This window comes from Oncorhynchus nerka, linkage group LG15 (assembly GCF_034236695.1).
Source record: "Oncorhynchus nerka isolate Pitt River linkage group LG15, Oner_Uvic_2.0, whole genome shotgun sequence".
Lineage (NCBI taxonomy): Eukaryota > Metazoa > Chordata > Actinopteri > Salmoniformes > Salmonidae > Oncorhynchus > Oncorhynchus nerka.
The window spans coordinates 54,372,709-54,389,582 of NC_088410.1; the positions used below are offsets into that span (position 1 = coordinate 54,372,709).

Below are 16,874 nucleotides of genomic sequence, written 5' to 3' on the forward strand. Positions count from 1 at the left end.
GTGAAAGGCCGTACATTTTCACTGACAAAATCCTAGGCGGGACAGCACGAAATGAGACGCAGAGACGTGACTTCAACAAAAAAAGGAAACTGTATTCAGTGTTCTTTCAACTCTCCCCGGGACCGTAAAAACTAACAGTTGGTACCAAACGCCAATCCAACAGCTTGAGCCAAACCATTAACAGGACATCCTACTGTCCTGGAATTCACCATAGTCTCTGGCTCATCATCACTCTCCCCCCTCTGCCCCTTCAGTCAGGCCTTTAGAGAGCACAAACAATACTCAGTCAATTGTCCCCAGGTGAGCACATCAGTAGTGGCTGTGCTGCAGCCCACCTCCAGCAGAGGGCGCAGTCGGACCACTTGACCCGTCTGAGCCCTCACACACCCTAAAGCCAAAGGTTCGTTGCCAGCTGAGATCACGCGGTAATCTTGCATGGCGACAACTACAGAGTATGGGACTAGGGAGTGACTTTTGGAAAATGTGGATTTAAACGTTTATTTTTACCATAGTTCACACACTTTATAGCCCGTACCGATCTGTAAGGCATTCCGTATTATAGTTTTGCCTTGTGATGGGAAAAGGTTCACGGAAATAGGTCAATCAGAGGGGCTGATAAATATGTTATTGGGGTACAGGATGTGGCCTGCAGTGACAGGAGACTAGATTGTGTACAAGTCTCACTGAGCGAAGAGGCTAACTACACCCTTTATCAGAGACACAGATACAGCGAATCGTCATGGTAACCTATCAGAGATACAGTACACATGGTTAACTAAAGAGATCTATTGAGTGGGGTGTGGGGAAAAGGGCTACAGATGACACTCAATTACAAGTTAGGGAGAGTGAGCTACTGTATATTAGAGAAGCTGGGTTGTGTTGTACAGCTCATCTCTCACTGCTGTCTGTAATTTTTATTTATTTTTTAAATATTTTTAATGTGCCCCACTTTCTTCCCACTGAGGGAAAGAGAGGATCATGATCACACTGTTCCCTGTTGTCTACCAGCCTCTACCTTCCTCTATCTGCTCTCATCCCTTAATCTGTAAAATATCCCTCCTTTACTATCACCTCCCCTGTTTAATACTATTAACCTCCTCCAACAATCCCTGTCCCCAGAGGTTCTGTAGTGCTAGTACCAGAACTGTTTATTTTTCATAAGAACACATCACTCTGTCAGAATCACTTCAAACATCCTGGTTGTAGGCTACTGATGGGATTCCATCACTGAGTGGAGTACTGTGGTTTGCTATTGCCTGCTGAAAGCTGTGGGTATGGCGCCATCTTTTGGCTAGAAAAGGAGTAATTCCCTTTTGTTTCTGACTTGGTTTTCCAGCTGTGATTATGCTGAGGTGCTGAGGGTGGAATGGAATATATAGTGTATTTTATAAGATCTTTTGAAATAGTAGGAATTGTTATTTTCCATTTACACAACATTTGTTGATTGAGGCTAATATCTGTGTTCCTGTTTAACGCCAGGAAATGAGAATAAGAGTGTGGTTTTGGCCAGCACTGCCATACAACTGCTGGATGACAGGAAGTCGCCTATTGTTGCCTGTAAGCTCCCTGAAAAAGACCCTAACTTCTCCCTGACATAGAGGGCTACTGTACATGTTATAGGCTTGTAACTGTAATGTTTTAAACTATATAAAAACCCCTTTGAAGACATGTGAAGAAACTCTTTAATACATTTTTAAATCCTCTTCTAGATGTACAGTGTGCTGACTGTTCTGTTTGTTTTTGTTAAAACCCACTATAGCCGTTGGGATTCAGATGAAGCTGGATTTCTTTCAGAGGAAGTTCTGGACCGCTAGTAGACAGGTAGACACACACACACAATATCCAGTGCTGTGAGACATGCTTTATGGATTATTCTAATCATTTATTCATCTTATTGATTTGATCCAGTGTGCTGCTCTGGATGGGAAGTGCACCATTAGCTGTGATAATGAGGTAAGACCAGACAGTAGCTGTCTGTCACTGGGTCATGCTACTTCCTGTTTCTTAGCATGTGGTCCATGTCTCAGATGTTCTACTTACTACTGTCTGTGACCTTTCTGTTTCCTCTCAGTATTTAATTATTAAATGACGTCATGCCTTAAAGATCTGAATTAATGTTCCTTTATTTCTAACAGGACATCAAATGTTACCTTATTGACAACAACGGATTTATTCTGGTCACAGAGGACTACTCTCAGGTACCATAAATTATATACTAGACGTGTGTGTGTCCTGTAGCTCCCCTGGTTCTTAGTATTTGCCTTTAAATAAACATCTTCCTCAGACGGGGCTGTTCTTTGGAGAGGTGGAGAGTGCTGTTATGAACAAGCTGCTTCTCATGGGCTCCTTCAAAAGGTTAGAGGATAAATCATAAATAAATAAATAAAATAAATAAATAGATAAATGTTAGTCATACCCTGAACACACACACACACACACACACACACACACACACACACACACACAATGAATGGTCCATTTTCTCCTCTCTCTAGGATCACTCTGTATGACTACCAGGCTCTCTGTAGAGTGTATGCTGGCAGCAGTGACAGCGCACGCTCTCTATCACATGTAAGTACTGTCCCTAAATATTGTCACATGTAAGGACTCTCCCTAAATATCACATGTACATACTGTCCCTAAACTACTCATCAGATTTACATACATCCAGTCAATGCTATTTATTTAATTTCTTCTCTCCCAGCCCTTCTCCATCGTGAAATGGCTCCTGACCAAACTTGTCATGTGAGAACAATAAAATAATCACCTTGATACGATAAAATAATGAGATGCACTGATTATCAACCACAGTACATATTATTGTATTATTATATCAATGTATGTTTGTTTTCCTCAGTTTCCTGCTGGAGTTCAACCTTTACAGCTGGTGGCATGTTGATCTCTCAGTCAAAGGTCAGTGTGTGCAAGAATATACCTTGAGGTGTGTGTGTTTCGTGTTTTTATTATGTTAAGATTTACATGTCCCATTTCCAGCCCAAAGGTCGAGGGGAAAGACCATGATGGTGCCATGTGACACGGAGTACCCTGCATTCGTCTCTGAGCGTACCATCAAAGAGACCACGGGAAACATTGACTGTGAGGGGTGTGCCAGGTACTTGTGACACAGTTACCTTATCTGTGTATTAGGCACCGATAAACTCACTTAGCCTGTGTGTTGAAGGTGTATACACAATACAGGGTAATTTCATGCGTTAGTTCTGGGATAGGCGTCCCGCTAGCGCAACTTCCGGTGAAACTGGAGGACGTGCAATTCAAATAAATAATCATAACAATTATGGATATTAAACATTTAGGTAAACACAAGCGTCTTATATTGGTTGAAAGCTTAAATACTTGTTAATCTAACTGCAGTGTCTGATTTACAGTAGGCTTTACAGCGAAAGCATGTCATGTGATTGTTTGAGGACGGCGCCCACATCAAAATATTTCTCCACCGGCACAGGTTTCATAAATTCACAAATGAAATATTCACATACTTCTTCTTACTCTGATTTGTCATCCAAAAGGTCCCAGCTATAACATGTAGAGTCGTTTTGTTAGATTAAAATCCTTCTTTATATCCCAAGAAGTATTTTGTTGACGCCATCGATTTGAGTAATCCACTCGTTCAACATGCCAAGATAGGAATCTGAAAATCTACCCCTAAACTTTGTTTCAACAAGTCAAAATGTTTCGATTCAAAGATACCATCAAATGTAATTAAGCTATAATATTTAATACGGAAAGAATTATGTTCAATAAGAAAACGATACTAGCATGTGCGTGTCATCGTGCGCATACACAAATTTCCAAGTCTGTGTCCCTGTAGTAAAACTAATTTTTCTTACTCGTTTTAGAAGAAACAAGTCTGAAACCTTGAACAAAGACTACTGACACCCAGTGGAAGCCATAGGAATTGCATACTGGGAGCTAGATTTAATTATTTCCCTATACGTTTCATTTTAAGAGCATGCCCCCCCCCCCCCAAAAAACACAATTTCCGGTTGGTTTTTCTTTGGATTTTCTCCAACCATGTCTATTGTTATAGTCTCCTACATTATTTTAACATTTCTACAAACTTCAAAGTGTCTTCTTACCAATGGTACAATTATATGCGTATTCTGGTTTCAGGGCCTGAACAACAGGCAGTTTAACATGGGCACGTCAGTCAGACAGGAAGTGGAGAAAATAGGGACCTAGCCTTATGTTAAAAGCATCCACTCAACTCTCTCTTTCTCTATCTCACTCCTCAGATATTTTGTAATTCAGCAGATTCCCAGCAGTAATCTCTTCATGGTCGTCGTGGACAACAAGTGTGACTGCAGCTCTGCCCCCCTGGTTTCCATGGATCCCATCGAGATAATGTATATCCTTTACTAACCCTCAATAAGTTTGAGGTGTTGGAGTGTATTGTTAGTACAAAGCTTTTGAGTGTTTTTTAATATAAATGTTTTGTAAGTGAACTCTGAACTTAGACTTTAGTTTTCTGAGAATGTGCATAGCTTCATTGTCAGAGGTATTAATACATTTCTCATACATGTAGCTATTTATGAAGCGTGCATTACGGTTTGGTTTTCTCAGTATGCTAGAATGATGTTGCAGAAACAGTCACCACACTATCAGTTAACTTCTTGCGTCGAGCCATCCCGGATCCGGGATCGTGAATACAGCCTCAAGCTCATTACCATAACGCAACGTTAACTATTCATGAAAATCGCAAATTAAATGAAATTAATCTATTTGCTCTCAAGCTTAGCCTTTTGTTAACAACACTGTCATCTCCGATTTTCAAAATATGCTTCTCAACCATTGCAAAACAAGCATTTGTGTAACAGTATTGATAGCTAACGTAGCATTTAGCGTTAGCATTTAGCAGGCAACATTTTCACAAAAACCAGAAAAGCATTCAAATAAAATCATTTACCTTTGAAGAACTTCGTATGTTTTCAATGAGGAGACTCTCGGATAGCAAATGTTCAGTTTTTCCTGAAAAATTACTTGTTTAGGACAAATCGCTCCGTTTTCTGCATCACGTTTAGCTACGAAAAAAAACCTGTATCCAGGATTGTGTAAATCTATCCGCAAGCTCATTAGCATAACACAACGTTAACTATTCATGAAAATCGCAAATGAAATGAAATTAATCTATTTGCTCTCAAGCTTAGCCTTTTGTTAACAACACTGTCATCTCAGATTTTCAAAATATGCTTTTGAACCATAGCTAAACAAGCATTTGTGTAACAGTATTGATAGCCTAGCATAGGATTATGCCTCTCTTTCACCATGTAACATTTTCCACAAAAACCAGAAAAGAATTCAAATAAAATCATTTACCTTTGAAGAACTGATGTTTTCAATGAGGAGACTCTGTTAGATAGCAAATGTTCCGTTTTTACAAAAAATATTATTTGTGTCAACTAATCGCTCCGTTTTGTTCATCACGTTTGGGTAAGGAAAAAAATAAAAAAATATTGCGAACTTTTTTCCAAATTAACTCCAAAATATCGACAGAAACATGGCAAACCGATGTTTAGAATCAATCCTCAAGGTGTTTTTCACATATCTATCGACGAAAAAATCCATCGTGGCATTTGACTTTCTCTTCTGAAGAAATGGAACGCGCATGGACCTACAGATTACGCAATAATTTCGACACAGGACACCGGGCGGGACACCAGGTAAATGTAGTCTCTTATGGTCAATCTTCCAATGATATGCCTACAAACACATCACAATGCTGCAGACACCTCGGGGAAACGACAGAAAGCGCAGGCTCATTCCTGGCGCATTCACAGTCATATAAGGAGACATTGGAACACAGCGCCTTCAGAATCTGGGGCATTTCCTGTATGAAACTTCTGGGGCACTCACAGATCATATCTTTGCAGTTTTGGAAACGTCAGAGTTTTGTCTTTCCAAGGCTGTCAATTCCATGCATAGTCGAGCATCTTTTCGTGACAAAATATTGCGCTTAAAACGGGCACGTCTTTTTATCCAATAATGACATAGCGTTGGTTGAAGAGGTTAAATGTATCGGAGGTATCTGAGGTGTGGTTCATCATCAGTATTTCTATCCTTAACCCCTCTGCACACAATGAGTCTCTGAAATGTGATAGGCTGAAGTTTCAGAAAGACAGAAAGCGGCCAGAAACGTGTCATCCTTTTCACCCCGAGGTACGTAGTGTGTAGATGTGTCTGCGTCACAATTCTGTGATTACACGGAAAGTACATGAATGCCTCTGAGTGTTTAATAACATGAAATTAAGCATATGTGACCATCTTTATATTGTCTGAACCATGTATTGTATGTATTAATTCATTTCTATGGTCTGAAACTCCTGTGATGCCCCCTGTGTCTGATGCAGGAGAATGCCATGGAGTGTGGAGGAACAGCAGGCCTCTCTGCCCCCCTTACAGCAGCACTGCTCCCCCTACTGGCCACTCTCATTAGCAGGTGACCACACCGCCCTCGAGGCCCACCTTCCTGGACCCAACACTGGACCTAACACTGGAGAGATTGATAGACTGGCGCACCATCAAATGCTGACAATGCACAGGGAGCCTCGCCAACAAGAAGAACTTGCTCACAACTGAGTTACTTATTACTAACAGAGAGATGGACCAATTGTAAATCAATCTCCCTGGCCAGCAGAGAAATAACAAATTAGACATTGTTCAAGAGAAACAGAACAATATTCAAAGGGGGAAACAATATGGACATTAGACAGAAAAAAATATACCTGAGAGCAGCAATGAACGGGTTTCATAGGATGACAGAAAGGACACAAGATCAGTTGGATAACAAAGCCAGCCCTCTGTGATGTAGGAACTATCTTCCTTTATGTGCAGTCAGTGAAAGCATTACCATGTTGATTTAAATCTGTTGGTTCACTCCACATTAGCGTTCCAAAATACTTCAATACACTCTCACAGCTGTAATACGCTGACTGTGCAAGCGGCAAGACAGGATTTTACAGAATAAAAGATCCACTTTTCCCTACGTTCAGACAACATAACACGGGCAACGATATGTGATTGTACAGATATACTAAACACAATATTTGACATAATTTTTTGCATGAGACAAAGTCCACTTGATCAATAATTATTGCTCTAATACAGTATAATATTGTGGCACTGGTGACGATGAGATCTATAGTGCCACCATTTGGTCTGGTGCAGCCATCTAAGGTTGCAGTGACTTTATATTCACACAGCTACTAAGGACATACATAAGGTTTACATACCACATTTCATTGCCCCTTGTCCATCGGCTCAGTTCTTATAGCCAGTTACCCATGGTGGAATTATCTGCAGGGCTTGACATTAACTTTTTCTGAAACTTGTCCTTCAGACAAGAAAGACTGATTTTCTTTTCTTTTTTTCTTGTCTGAACGGTTAAGGAGAACTGGCCAAAACCTCCCTCTGTTTAAGGTGAGTGCAATGCAGATACTTGCAAAGGCTACAAGTCCAGCGTTCATCAAAGCACAGCTCCCCTGCCAAGACCTGCCTGCACTCTTGGCTCTGCCTTATGTCAGTGTCTCAGAGTTCTGGTCAGAGTCTTGTAAGCAGGCACAGGTGTGAGCAATTAGTTCATGATTTAGTGATATCTTCCCTTACAAGCTGTCCTACATATTCATCACACTATCCCCATCCTGGGTGGAAAAGACCATCCCTGAGTTGTTCCAAAGCCATGTGGTAACTTTGGACTACGCTAGTGGCTGCCAGTCATGCTCCCTGAGATTGTTGGGCTCCCGTTGACCTTCCTCCCACTGAAAGAGATACTGCTGGTGCTTCCCGTTGCTGAAGAATGCTGGAAGTACCGTCTCGTAGATGTTGGAGGTCAGATGACCCCTATCGTGTGCTAGATACAGCTGGCAACAGCAGTCCTTGATGCAGAACAGACTCTCTCTGGGAAAATCCACAGCAGAATGGAACCCCGGCCTGTGATAACCCAATTGGGTCATGGTTTGACCTCCAGTCGGCGGGATGGCCTGTGAGGTTGGGCAGGAAATCTCTCTCTCCCACCCAGCCGGGTCATACCGGAGTGTCTGCAAATGAACAAGGAACAAAGGGGTTGAGTTGTTTGAAATGCACGATAGTGTCAGGACCTCTCTCCGCCAATTCTATACGGCACATGACATCTAAAACCTGCTCTACCACTTGGAAAGGGTGTTTGTAGTGTAACAGTATAGATTTTACGTCCGTCCCCTCACCCTGACCTGGGCGCGAACCAGGGATGCTCTGCACACCTCAACAGTCACCCTCGAAGCATCGTTACCCATCGCTCCACAAAAGCCGCGGGCCCTTGCAGAGCAAGGGGAACCACTACTTCAAGGTCTCAGAGCAAGTGACGTCACCGATTTGAAACGCCACTAGCGTGCACCACCGCTAACTAGCTAGGCATTTCACATCGGCTACAGTAGCACCTCTAAAACTTAGGACATACCGCTTCTTAGCCTTATTTCAAACCCAAACCAATTTACCCACAGATTAATATAGATAATTGGCCCGAAAATCAAAGCTAGCCTTCTGCTGACCGGAGGCACTAGCTTGGTGTCTTTTCACTGACCGCACTAATGTTGACAAAGTGTCATCCAGCCATAATACATATTCACTGACAGATGTAAATTTTTTCCTGTGATCTATGTCAAGCATCACATTGACGAGAAGAACAATTTCTTAACCTCTAGTGACTCTCCATCCCGCATGAGGGAGCGTAATCATCGACTGACACTAAGTAGGATAATGCAACGGACATAAATATTCCTATTCATGAAAATCACAAGTGAAATATAGAGACACAGCTTAGCCTTTTGTTAATCACCCTGTCATCTCAGATTTTCAAAATATGCTTTACAGCCAAAGCTAGACAAGCATTTGTGTAAGTTTATCGATAGCCTAGCATAGCATTTTGTCCAGCTAGCAGCAGGTAACTTGGTCACGGAAATCAGAAAAGCAATCAAATTAAATCGTTTAACTTTGAGCTTCGGATGTTTTCACTCACGAGACTCCCAGTTAGATAGCCAATGTTCCTTTTTTCCAACAAAAAAAAAGTAGGCGAAATAGCTCCGTTTGTTCTTCACGTTTGGCTGAGAAATCGCCCGGAAATTGCAGTCACGAAAACGCCGAAAAATATTCCAAATTAGCTCCATAATATCGACAAACATGGCAAACGTTGCTTATAATCAATCCTCAAGGTGTTTTTCAAATATCTATTCGATAATATATCCACCGGGACAATACATTGCGCAACTGGTCACCTGATGGCTCCCAGAGTGACTCGTGTAAAATACTGGAACGCAGCGCTTTTCAAAACATGAGGCACTTCCTGATTGGATTTTTCTCAGGCTTCGCCTGCAATATCAGTTCTGTTATACTCACAGACAATATTTTTAGAGTTTTGGAAACTTTAGAGTTTTCTATCCTAAGCTGTCAATTATATGCATATTCTAGCATCTTGTCCTGACAAAATATCCCGTTTACTACGGGAACGTTATTTTTCCAAAAATGAAAATACTGCCCCCTAGTCACAATGTTTTAACTAAACAGCACTTTGAATGGGTTGAAACCGGTACTTGCATGAACTCTACTACGATAGACCATCATAACATATGGTAGAAGAACATCCCAGTTCAACCCACTGTCCCCAATCCTGGATGGAAAAGCTCGTCCCTGAGTCACTCCGAAGCCATGTGGTAACTTTGGACCACGCTAGTGGCTTCTGGTCTCGCACAGCTCGTGCTCCCCGAGAACGTTGGGCTCCCGTTGACCTCCCTCCCATTGCTGAAGACTACCCCTCTCGTGGATGCTGGAGGTCAGATGACCTCTCTTGTGTGCTAGATGTGCGCGAGCAACCCATCTGACCGGGGATGATAAGCAGAGGTTTGAGATTTGTGGATGTTCAACACATCCACAAACTCCTCCGTCCATTTGAGATATAATCTCAGTCTACCAGGATGTACTTTTCCCATTGGCGGTTTTAGTGAGGGGAGCCAAGATATCCACATCTATACGTTCACACGGCCAAGAGGTGACAGACAGGTTTAGGGGTGCAAATGGCGGCCGCCCTTGGGCTTTACGGGACGTGCAGTCCACACACTCCTTACACAATTTTGCGACATTGTCAAACTCCCCGGCCAGTCAAAACGATCTTTGTCTTTCCCCTGTAGCTCTCCTAAATGACCCCCTGTTGTTGTGCTATGTAGCATGTCCAAAACTGTAGGCGCCACAGCTTTGCGGAGGACCACTTGTGTCTTACAAACGGCATCAGAATTAGGCAAGGGGACATGCACTAAACTCAGCCCTTGCACCTGAAGCTGATCCCATACTGGCACATATTAAGGCTTGATTACGCTACCTCCCTGCGCTTGTCCCCTACACTTCTTTTAAGCTAGAGGAGAAGGCGTATTTCTGCGTCTTCTTGTTGGGCGTCTGCAAAGTCATCCCCCACCCCTGCTTCCTGTTCTAGCCATGCCAGCTGGTTGACATGCATCAATGCACAAACCACAGGGCACTGATCAGCCGGAGTGCTTGACGCAACACAGGGTGCGGTAGAGAATGCTGGTAGCCTCAACAGGGTGTCTGCATTCGCATGCTGCTTTCCGGGGCGGTGCACAATCTTATATTGAAAATTGGCCCACTGTTCCACCCACCTAGCTGCCCTTCTAAATCTTTAAAGTTGTGCAACCATCGTAGGAGGATGTGGTCTGTTCGCAGAATGAACTCTTTGCCTAAGATGTTTATAGTATCTTCTGAAAGCAACCATGCCCAACAAGCTCCTCCTTCGTTGTAGCATACTTTCATTGTTGCTTTGTCAGAACTCGACTAGCATATGCTACCATACACTCCAATCCTTCCTTCTTTGGTATGGTACAGCTCCAATTCCTTCATTGTTATCATCGGTTCCTAGGATAAAGGCTTTGTTAGGATCTGGGTAGGACACGACTGATGCAGTAGTGAGGCTAACCTTCAACTGCGTGAATGCCCGCTGGCAGTTTTCCCGCCATTTGAAACTGTCTTCCTTTCTCAGTAAGCTGATGCAGATAGGGGCAAGATTGACCTGGCGCAGCTTGGAAAGAACTTCATCCAAATGGAGGAGATGTTCTTGAACGGTACGTCCGGACACAATAATGTCATCCAAATCAACTAAACGGGTGGTCTACTGTGAATCTGCTAGGACTACATCCATCAATCTCTGGAAGGTACTTGGTGCATTGCATAAACCAAAATGTAAAACGTTGAATTCAAACAAGCTCCGTCTGGTAGGAAACACCGTTTTTGATCTGTCTTTGGGGTCGGGTTGGACCCCAGTCTCGAGGGTGGAGAACCAGCGAGCCTTGTTAAACTGTCAAGAGCATCGTCAATTCTCTGGAGCAGGTAAGAATCTTTCTCAGTGACATTGAGTCTCTTTTTAATTATTATTATTTTTTTTACCAGAACGACAGGGGCTGTCCTGGGGCTACATGAGGGGCGGATGATGCCAAGCTTTAGCATCAGCTAAACGTGGTCTATGGCTTTTCTTTTTTTTTACCAGAACGACAGGGGCTGTCCTGGGGCTACATGAGGGGCGGATGATGCCATGCTTTAGCATCAGCTAAACATGGTCTATGGCTTCCTGTTGCAGTTGGAGGGGGATTCTGCGCGGGCCATTTTAATGGGTTTTCCGTTACCGGTATCTATCTGATGCATCGTAAGGTGAGTTTGCCCTAGATCCGTATCTCCTGTACTAAAAACAGAAATGTGCCGATGGAGCAGTTCATGAATGGAATGAAGTTCGGCAAGTTCAAAACCTCTCGTTTCCAAACCAAAATGCGCCACAATGGTGTTTACAGACCAGGAAGTGGTGATGCCCTCTTTACTCCGCTTTTCGAAGCCCACTGCTTCACTATCTACCTCCACCTCAGTGAACAGAGTGGCAATTTCCATGCCCCGTTTTAGAATCTGGCTCTCATCAGTCATATTAATTACACGTACTGGCATAACCCCCTGATCAACTGTACACACGACGTGAGCCACCTTGACATCACAATGGTTGAGCAAAGAGGAAGAGGGTTCCAGCATGCCTTTGGTGTACTTCTTGGGAAGACCTTCAACTGCCCACAGGATAATTACTTTGCAGCGGGGTGAGATTACTGTATCATAGTGAACAGTAACACGTTTGGGTTTGTTAGCATCATAGAACAAGAGAGGTAGCTTCTTTCCCAGTCGGTTTTATCTTCCCCCATATCAATCACATCACCAAATGTAGCTAGAATGTCAGTGCCAAGCAAAATGTCTTAGGGCATGATATCCACCATAAGAATTCAGTAACTACAGCTAAAGACAAAAGACAATTGACAAATGGTCTGCCAATGGCCCAGGATCTCAATTTCCCCCCAATCGCTACAGCAACTTAGCCCTGGTAACCCATCAACTCTGTCTCCATTCGTTTTTTTTAGCTATGGAAACAATTGAAGCTTGAGCCCCGGTATCAACTGGTAGACAATAGTCCCACCCACTTAGTTTAACATTGAGGTACACCCCGGAAGTGTTCTTGTCACATGGAGAGGCCAGTCTAGAAGGAGGAGGAGGGGGGGTGAGAATTTGGCCTGCCGTGCACACCTGTTCTAGTTTAGCGGCAGTTTCTTTGTGTACGATGGTTACATCCACATTCCTAGCAGAATTAGCTTCAGCCTCTGTTCCCTCGGTCATAAGCAAATCCGCTTTGTTCCCTAGTAGCGGGCCTAGCAGAATGAAGAGTGACTCGCCAGTCCCCACTACATACATAATCAATAAAATGATCATGTGTAAACATATCCAGAGTAGTGGCATCTGCAGTCGGGTACGCTTTCTCCATTAACCGACATAGAGCATTGCCAAATTCACGGGCTGTTTCGTTATGCAGCCTCCTCCTAGCCAGGAAGTTAGCACAGTTCCCATTGTGACTGTTACAAGGGTCTAAACGTTTCACCATAGCATTTTTCAACTGTGTAGTCACTTCTATCCTCAACGGAGAGACCGCTATTAATGTCTCGCGCCCACCCTGATAGTAACAAAGAGATATATTTTAACTTGAGCCCATCGTTCCAATTGTTTACCTTGGCAGCCATTTCAAACTGTCCAGCCCAAACAGACCATTCCAGCCCCAGACCGGTAAATGTTTCTGGCATAAAGACAGGGCGCACCGACTGCATGTTGGGGGGAAGTGGCTGACCATTATGTGGGACGGGGGCTACCATCTGGGCCGCACCTGTGCCTAAGTTTGGTGTGTCCTCATGGTCTGACATATCCCACCGGTGCCACCAGTGTAATAATGCTCGCAAGACCACACAATAGGTGGGGCAGTTACTGGATTGAGCAAAGTAGTGTGATGCAGCCACCATCTTTGTTTGACTGGTATGGTCCAGCGAGGTTAGGACATGAGAACTTACAGATATAGAAAACAATTATCTTTATTAACAACACAATTCATAAGGCAGAGTGCATGAAATGCTTTGTGACCTACTGAATTCCATAGAACCCCCTACTTTGAGCTATGCAGTCTGGAATTCCCTTTCTGTTTGCCCCACATACCCCACGTTATATTTTAAAAACAAACCAGACTAGGCCAACGAAAGAGGACATCTGACATGACATGACATTGAACGTTTTAAATATAGTATTTAAACTCACCAAAAGCTGAGTCTCCCCTCTCTTTAAAATAGTAACAGTAGTTGTTTTAAAAACGATGTTTTAGCTGTGATTACATTTTCAAATCTTGCTCAACTGTCATGTGCTTGCACTTTCAGAATGAGTCTCCCCCTCACTCGGCGTACAAAGTAGGGAGAGAGAGTAAGAGCATACAGCAAAACAGGGACAGAACATAGGACATGACAATAATACATGCTACTAATGGCTAAATATACTGAACAAAAATATAAACGCAACATGCAACAATTTCAAATATTTTACTGAGTTACAGTTCATATAAGGAAATCAGTCATCTGAAATAAATGTATTAAGCCATAATCTATGGATTTTACAGACACCCTAAAAAAAGGTAGGGGCATGGATCAGAAAACCTGTCACTATGTGGTGCAACCACCATTTCCCTCGTGCAGCGCGACACATCTCCTTCACATATAGTTGATCAGGCTGTTGATTGTGGCCTGTGGAATGTTGACCTACTCCTCTTCAATGGCTGTGCGAAGTTGCTGGATATTGGCCGGAACTGGAACATGCTGTCGTACAAGTTGATCCAGAGCATCCCAAACGTGCTCAGTGGGTGACATGTCTGGTAAGCATGCAGGCCATGGAAAAATTGGGACATTTTCAGCTTCCAGGAATTGAGTAGAGATCCTTGCGACAAGGGGCCGTGCATTGTGATGCTGAAGGAAGGAGGTGGATGAATGGCCGAACAATGGGCCTCAGGATCTCGTCATGGTATCTCTGTGCATTCAAATTGCCATCGATAAAAATGCAATTGTGTTCGTTGTCCGTAGCTTATGCCTACCCATACCATAACCCCAGTGCCACCATGGGGCACTCTGTTCACAATGCTGACACTAGCAGACCGCTCAACCACACAATGCAATACATGTGGTCTGCGTTATTAAAGGTCAGTTGGACATACCGCTAAATTCTCTAAAACAGAGAAATGAATGTTAAATTCTCCGTAAACAGCTCGTGTGGACAGACCATCTTGCAGTCAGCATGACAATTGCACACTCCCTCAACTTTAGACATCTGTCATTGTGTTGTGTGACAAAACTGCACATTTTAGAGTGAACTTTTATTGTCCCAGCACAAGGTGCAGCTGTGTAATGATCATACTGTTTAATCAACTTCTTGATACCCGTCAGGTGGATGGATTATATTGGCAAATGAGAAATGCTCATTAACAGGGATGTAATTTGTGCACAAAATTTGAGAGAATTAAGCTTTTTGTGTGTATGGAAAGTTTCTGGGATATTTTTATTTCAGCTCATGAAACATGGGACCAACACTTTACATGTTGCCTTTATGTTTTTGTTCGGAGTAGTTAAACACCGATGTAAGTAGCCAGACTAGCCTACATGATGTTTTGAATTGGCAATCTATGTTTTTATTTTTTTATTCTATAGGCTAGCCTACCTGCTACTGCATTGTCTCTCTCTCCTTGAGCAACAGCCCCCTCGACTTTCATGACCAAACGAACCCTGTTTGCTGACCAACAATCTGCTATAACTGGGCAAATAACTCACTAACTAGCAAGGAATAGCTAAACGCGGATCTAGTTTTAAATTCAAACCTGCTGGCACCTGAAGCCCCCATGAGATCCCAACCCTAGAAACAGTTTAGCTAACGCATTAGCTAGCTAGCGAAATGCTAATTCTGTTTAACAAGAAAATGGCTGAGATTCCATAAACACTGTAGCTAGCTAGCTAGGCCTCCTCGGCAGCAATGTTATTAACTGTCATTGAAGTTGGTAGTCACTACTGGTTTCAGATGACGAGTAAAACTCTCCGCCATGTTTGGTGTTTTGGTAAGTGCTCAGTGATGGCACGCACCAAAGAAGCCTCAAAACCAATCACGACAGATGCAGGGAATTGTTAATAGTTTCCTTGTTTTTTAAAATCAAATGAATACATATTTTGATGTTCCTGGACACATAATCAGTGATTATGGAGTAACTTGGACTCAGTAACCTGGAGTCATAGGGTGTTTCGGGTCAACATCACACAGGCCCCAACCAAGGTCAGATCAGATCCTTGTCTCCAGGTAGCATTACGCTGCTCCCAATGGATCTCCTCTCTTGATCCAGAGACATTGTGTTGCTGATGGCTCTTCTCCTCTTCACTCCCTTGATGCCAAGTGCGCTGCAGGCACTGTAGAGGGATTGCCCAGCAAAACCTGTGGAGCCTACCTCGATAGGCATGGACCTAGCCTTCCAACGCTGCTTCTGACAGTCGTTGACAAGTCCCTCGTACTTTGCCCTCTTCCTCTCGTACGCCTCCTGAAGACCATCTTTCCAAGGGACCGTCAGCTCAACAATAATGATGGTCTTTGTGGACCCTGACACCAGGGTTATGTCTGGTCTCATGGGTGTCTTGACAATGTGCGACAGGAACTTAACATGGCTCATCACGTAATGTCTTTGATGACCCTAAAATGTTTGACGTTGATAGGCCATTGTGAAGTGGATTTACAAAGGACACGTACAATCTGATTTCAAGATTTATCAATAACCCTAAATTGAATGATGTTCCATAGGCCTACACACTGAATTTGGTTTTATTTGGACCTATGGTACATGAGAACAACTTTTTCAAAGATTTTCCAAAATGTCCAAGATGGAGGAAAATCTATCCAAACAGACATAATGAGTCCTTGAGGAAAATGTGTGCACCATGAGGAAAGACACCAACATACAAAGTTTCCTGTCACTAGGTGAAACGGGGCAGCAGATATGAAGGTTTAAGTTAGACTGCTTGTAACAGTGCCACCTATAGGCCAATCAGTGCCATTCCTTTTGACCAAGTTACTCTAGTTTCCATGTGAAAAATTTAGAAAAAAATTATCAATCTATGCTTGAGTTATTTGACCATGTCAAGGGGGGAAAAAAATGAAGAATAACAAAAGGTTTCACAGCTTGGCTCTGGATCACAAAAAGGATGAGAAAGCACTGTGACAGCAATGATGAGATCCTGAGCACATTACAGACCCCTCTGTGGATGCCAGAGCAAAGAAACCAATATCCCTGTGTACTGTACATGCACTGTAGAAAATAACAAGAGTTACGTCAAGGTAGTTATATGAATTAAAAGAACAAAAAAAAATCCACCTTTAAAAAAAGAGTACTATACAATCGAAAATAAACTGTAAAAAAGATGGTATAGAGATGCGATTGTACGATTTCAGAGACGAGCGGATGG

At 42.9% G+C, this 16,874-nt stretch overlaps 1 protein-coding gene across 1 annotated transcript in view; it reads left to right on the forward strand.

Annotated features, from left to right (window-relative positions):
• The window catches only part of LOC115143707 (voltage-dependent calcium channel subunit alpha-2/delta-3-like), a 77,361-nt gene extending 70,147 nt beyond the window's left edge, over nucleotides 1-7,214 (forward strand). Inside the window, exons 27-38 of the mRNA XM_065001687.1 lie at nucleotides 1,480-1,557; nucleotides 1,760-1,821; nucleotides 1,909-1,953; nucleotides 2,136-2,198; nucleotides 2,285-2,355; nucleotides 2,496-2,571; nucleotides 2,705-2,745; nucleotides 2,858-2,913; nucleotides 2,995-3,112; nucleotides 4,254-4,366; nucleotides 6,092-6,174; nucleotides 6,366-7,214. Coding sequence (XP_064857759.1) covers nucleotides 1,480-1,557; nucleotides 1,760-1,821; nucleotides 1,909-1,953; nucleotides 2,136-2,198; nucleotides 2,285-2,355; nucleotides 2,496-2,571; nucleotides 2,705-2,745; nucleotides 2,858-2,913; nucleotides 2,995-3,112; nucleotides 4,254-4,366; nucleotides 6,092-6,174; nucleotides 6,366-6,458 — 899 coding nt within the window. The 3' untranslated portion in view covers nucleotides 6,459-7,214. The remainder of the gene's footprint in view (nucleotides 1-1,479; nucleotides 1,558-1,759; nucleotides 1,822-1,908; nucleotides 1,954-2,135; nucleotides 2,199-2,284; nucleotides 2,356-2,495; nucleotides 2,572-2,704; nucleotides 2,746-2,857; nucleotides 2,914-2,994; nucleotides 3,113-4,253; nucleotides 4,367-6,091; nucleotides 6,175-6,365) is intronic.
• Nucleotides 7,215-16,874: the final 9,660 nt, after the last annotated feature.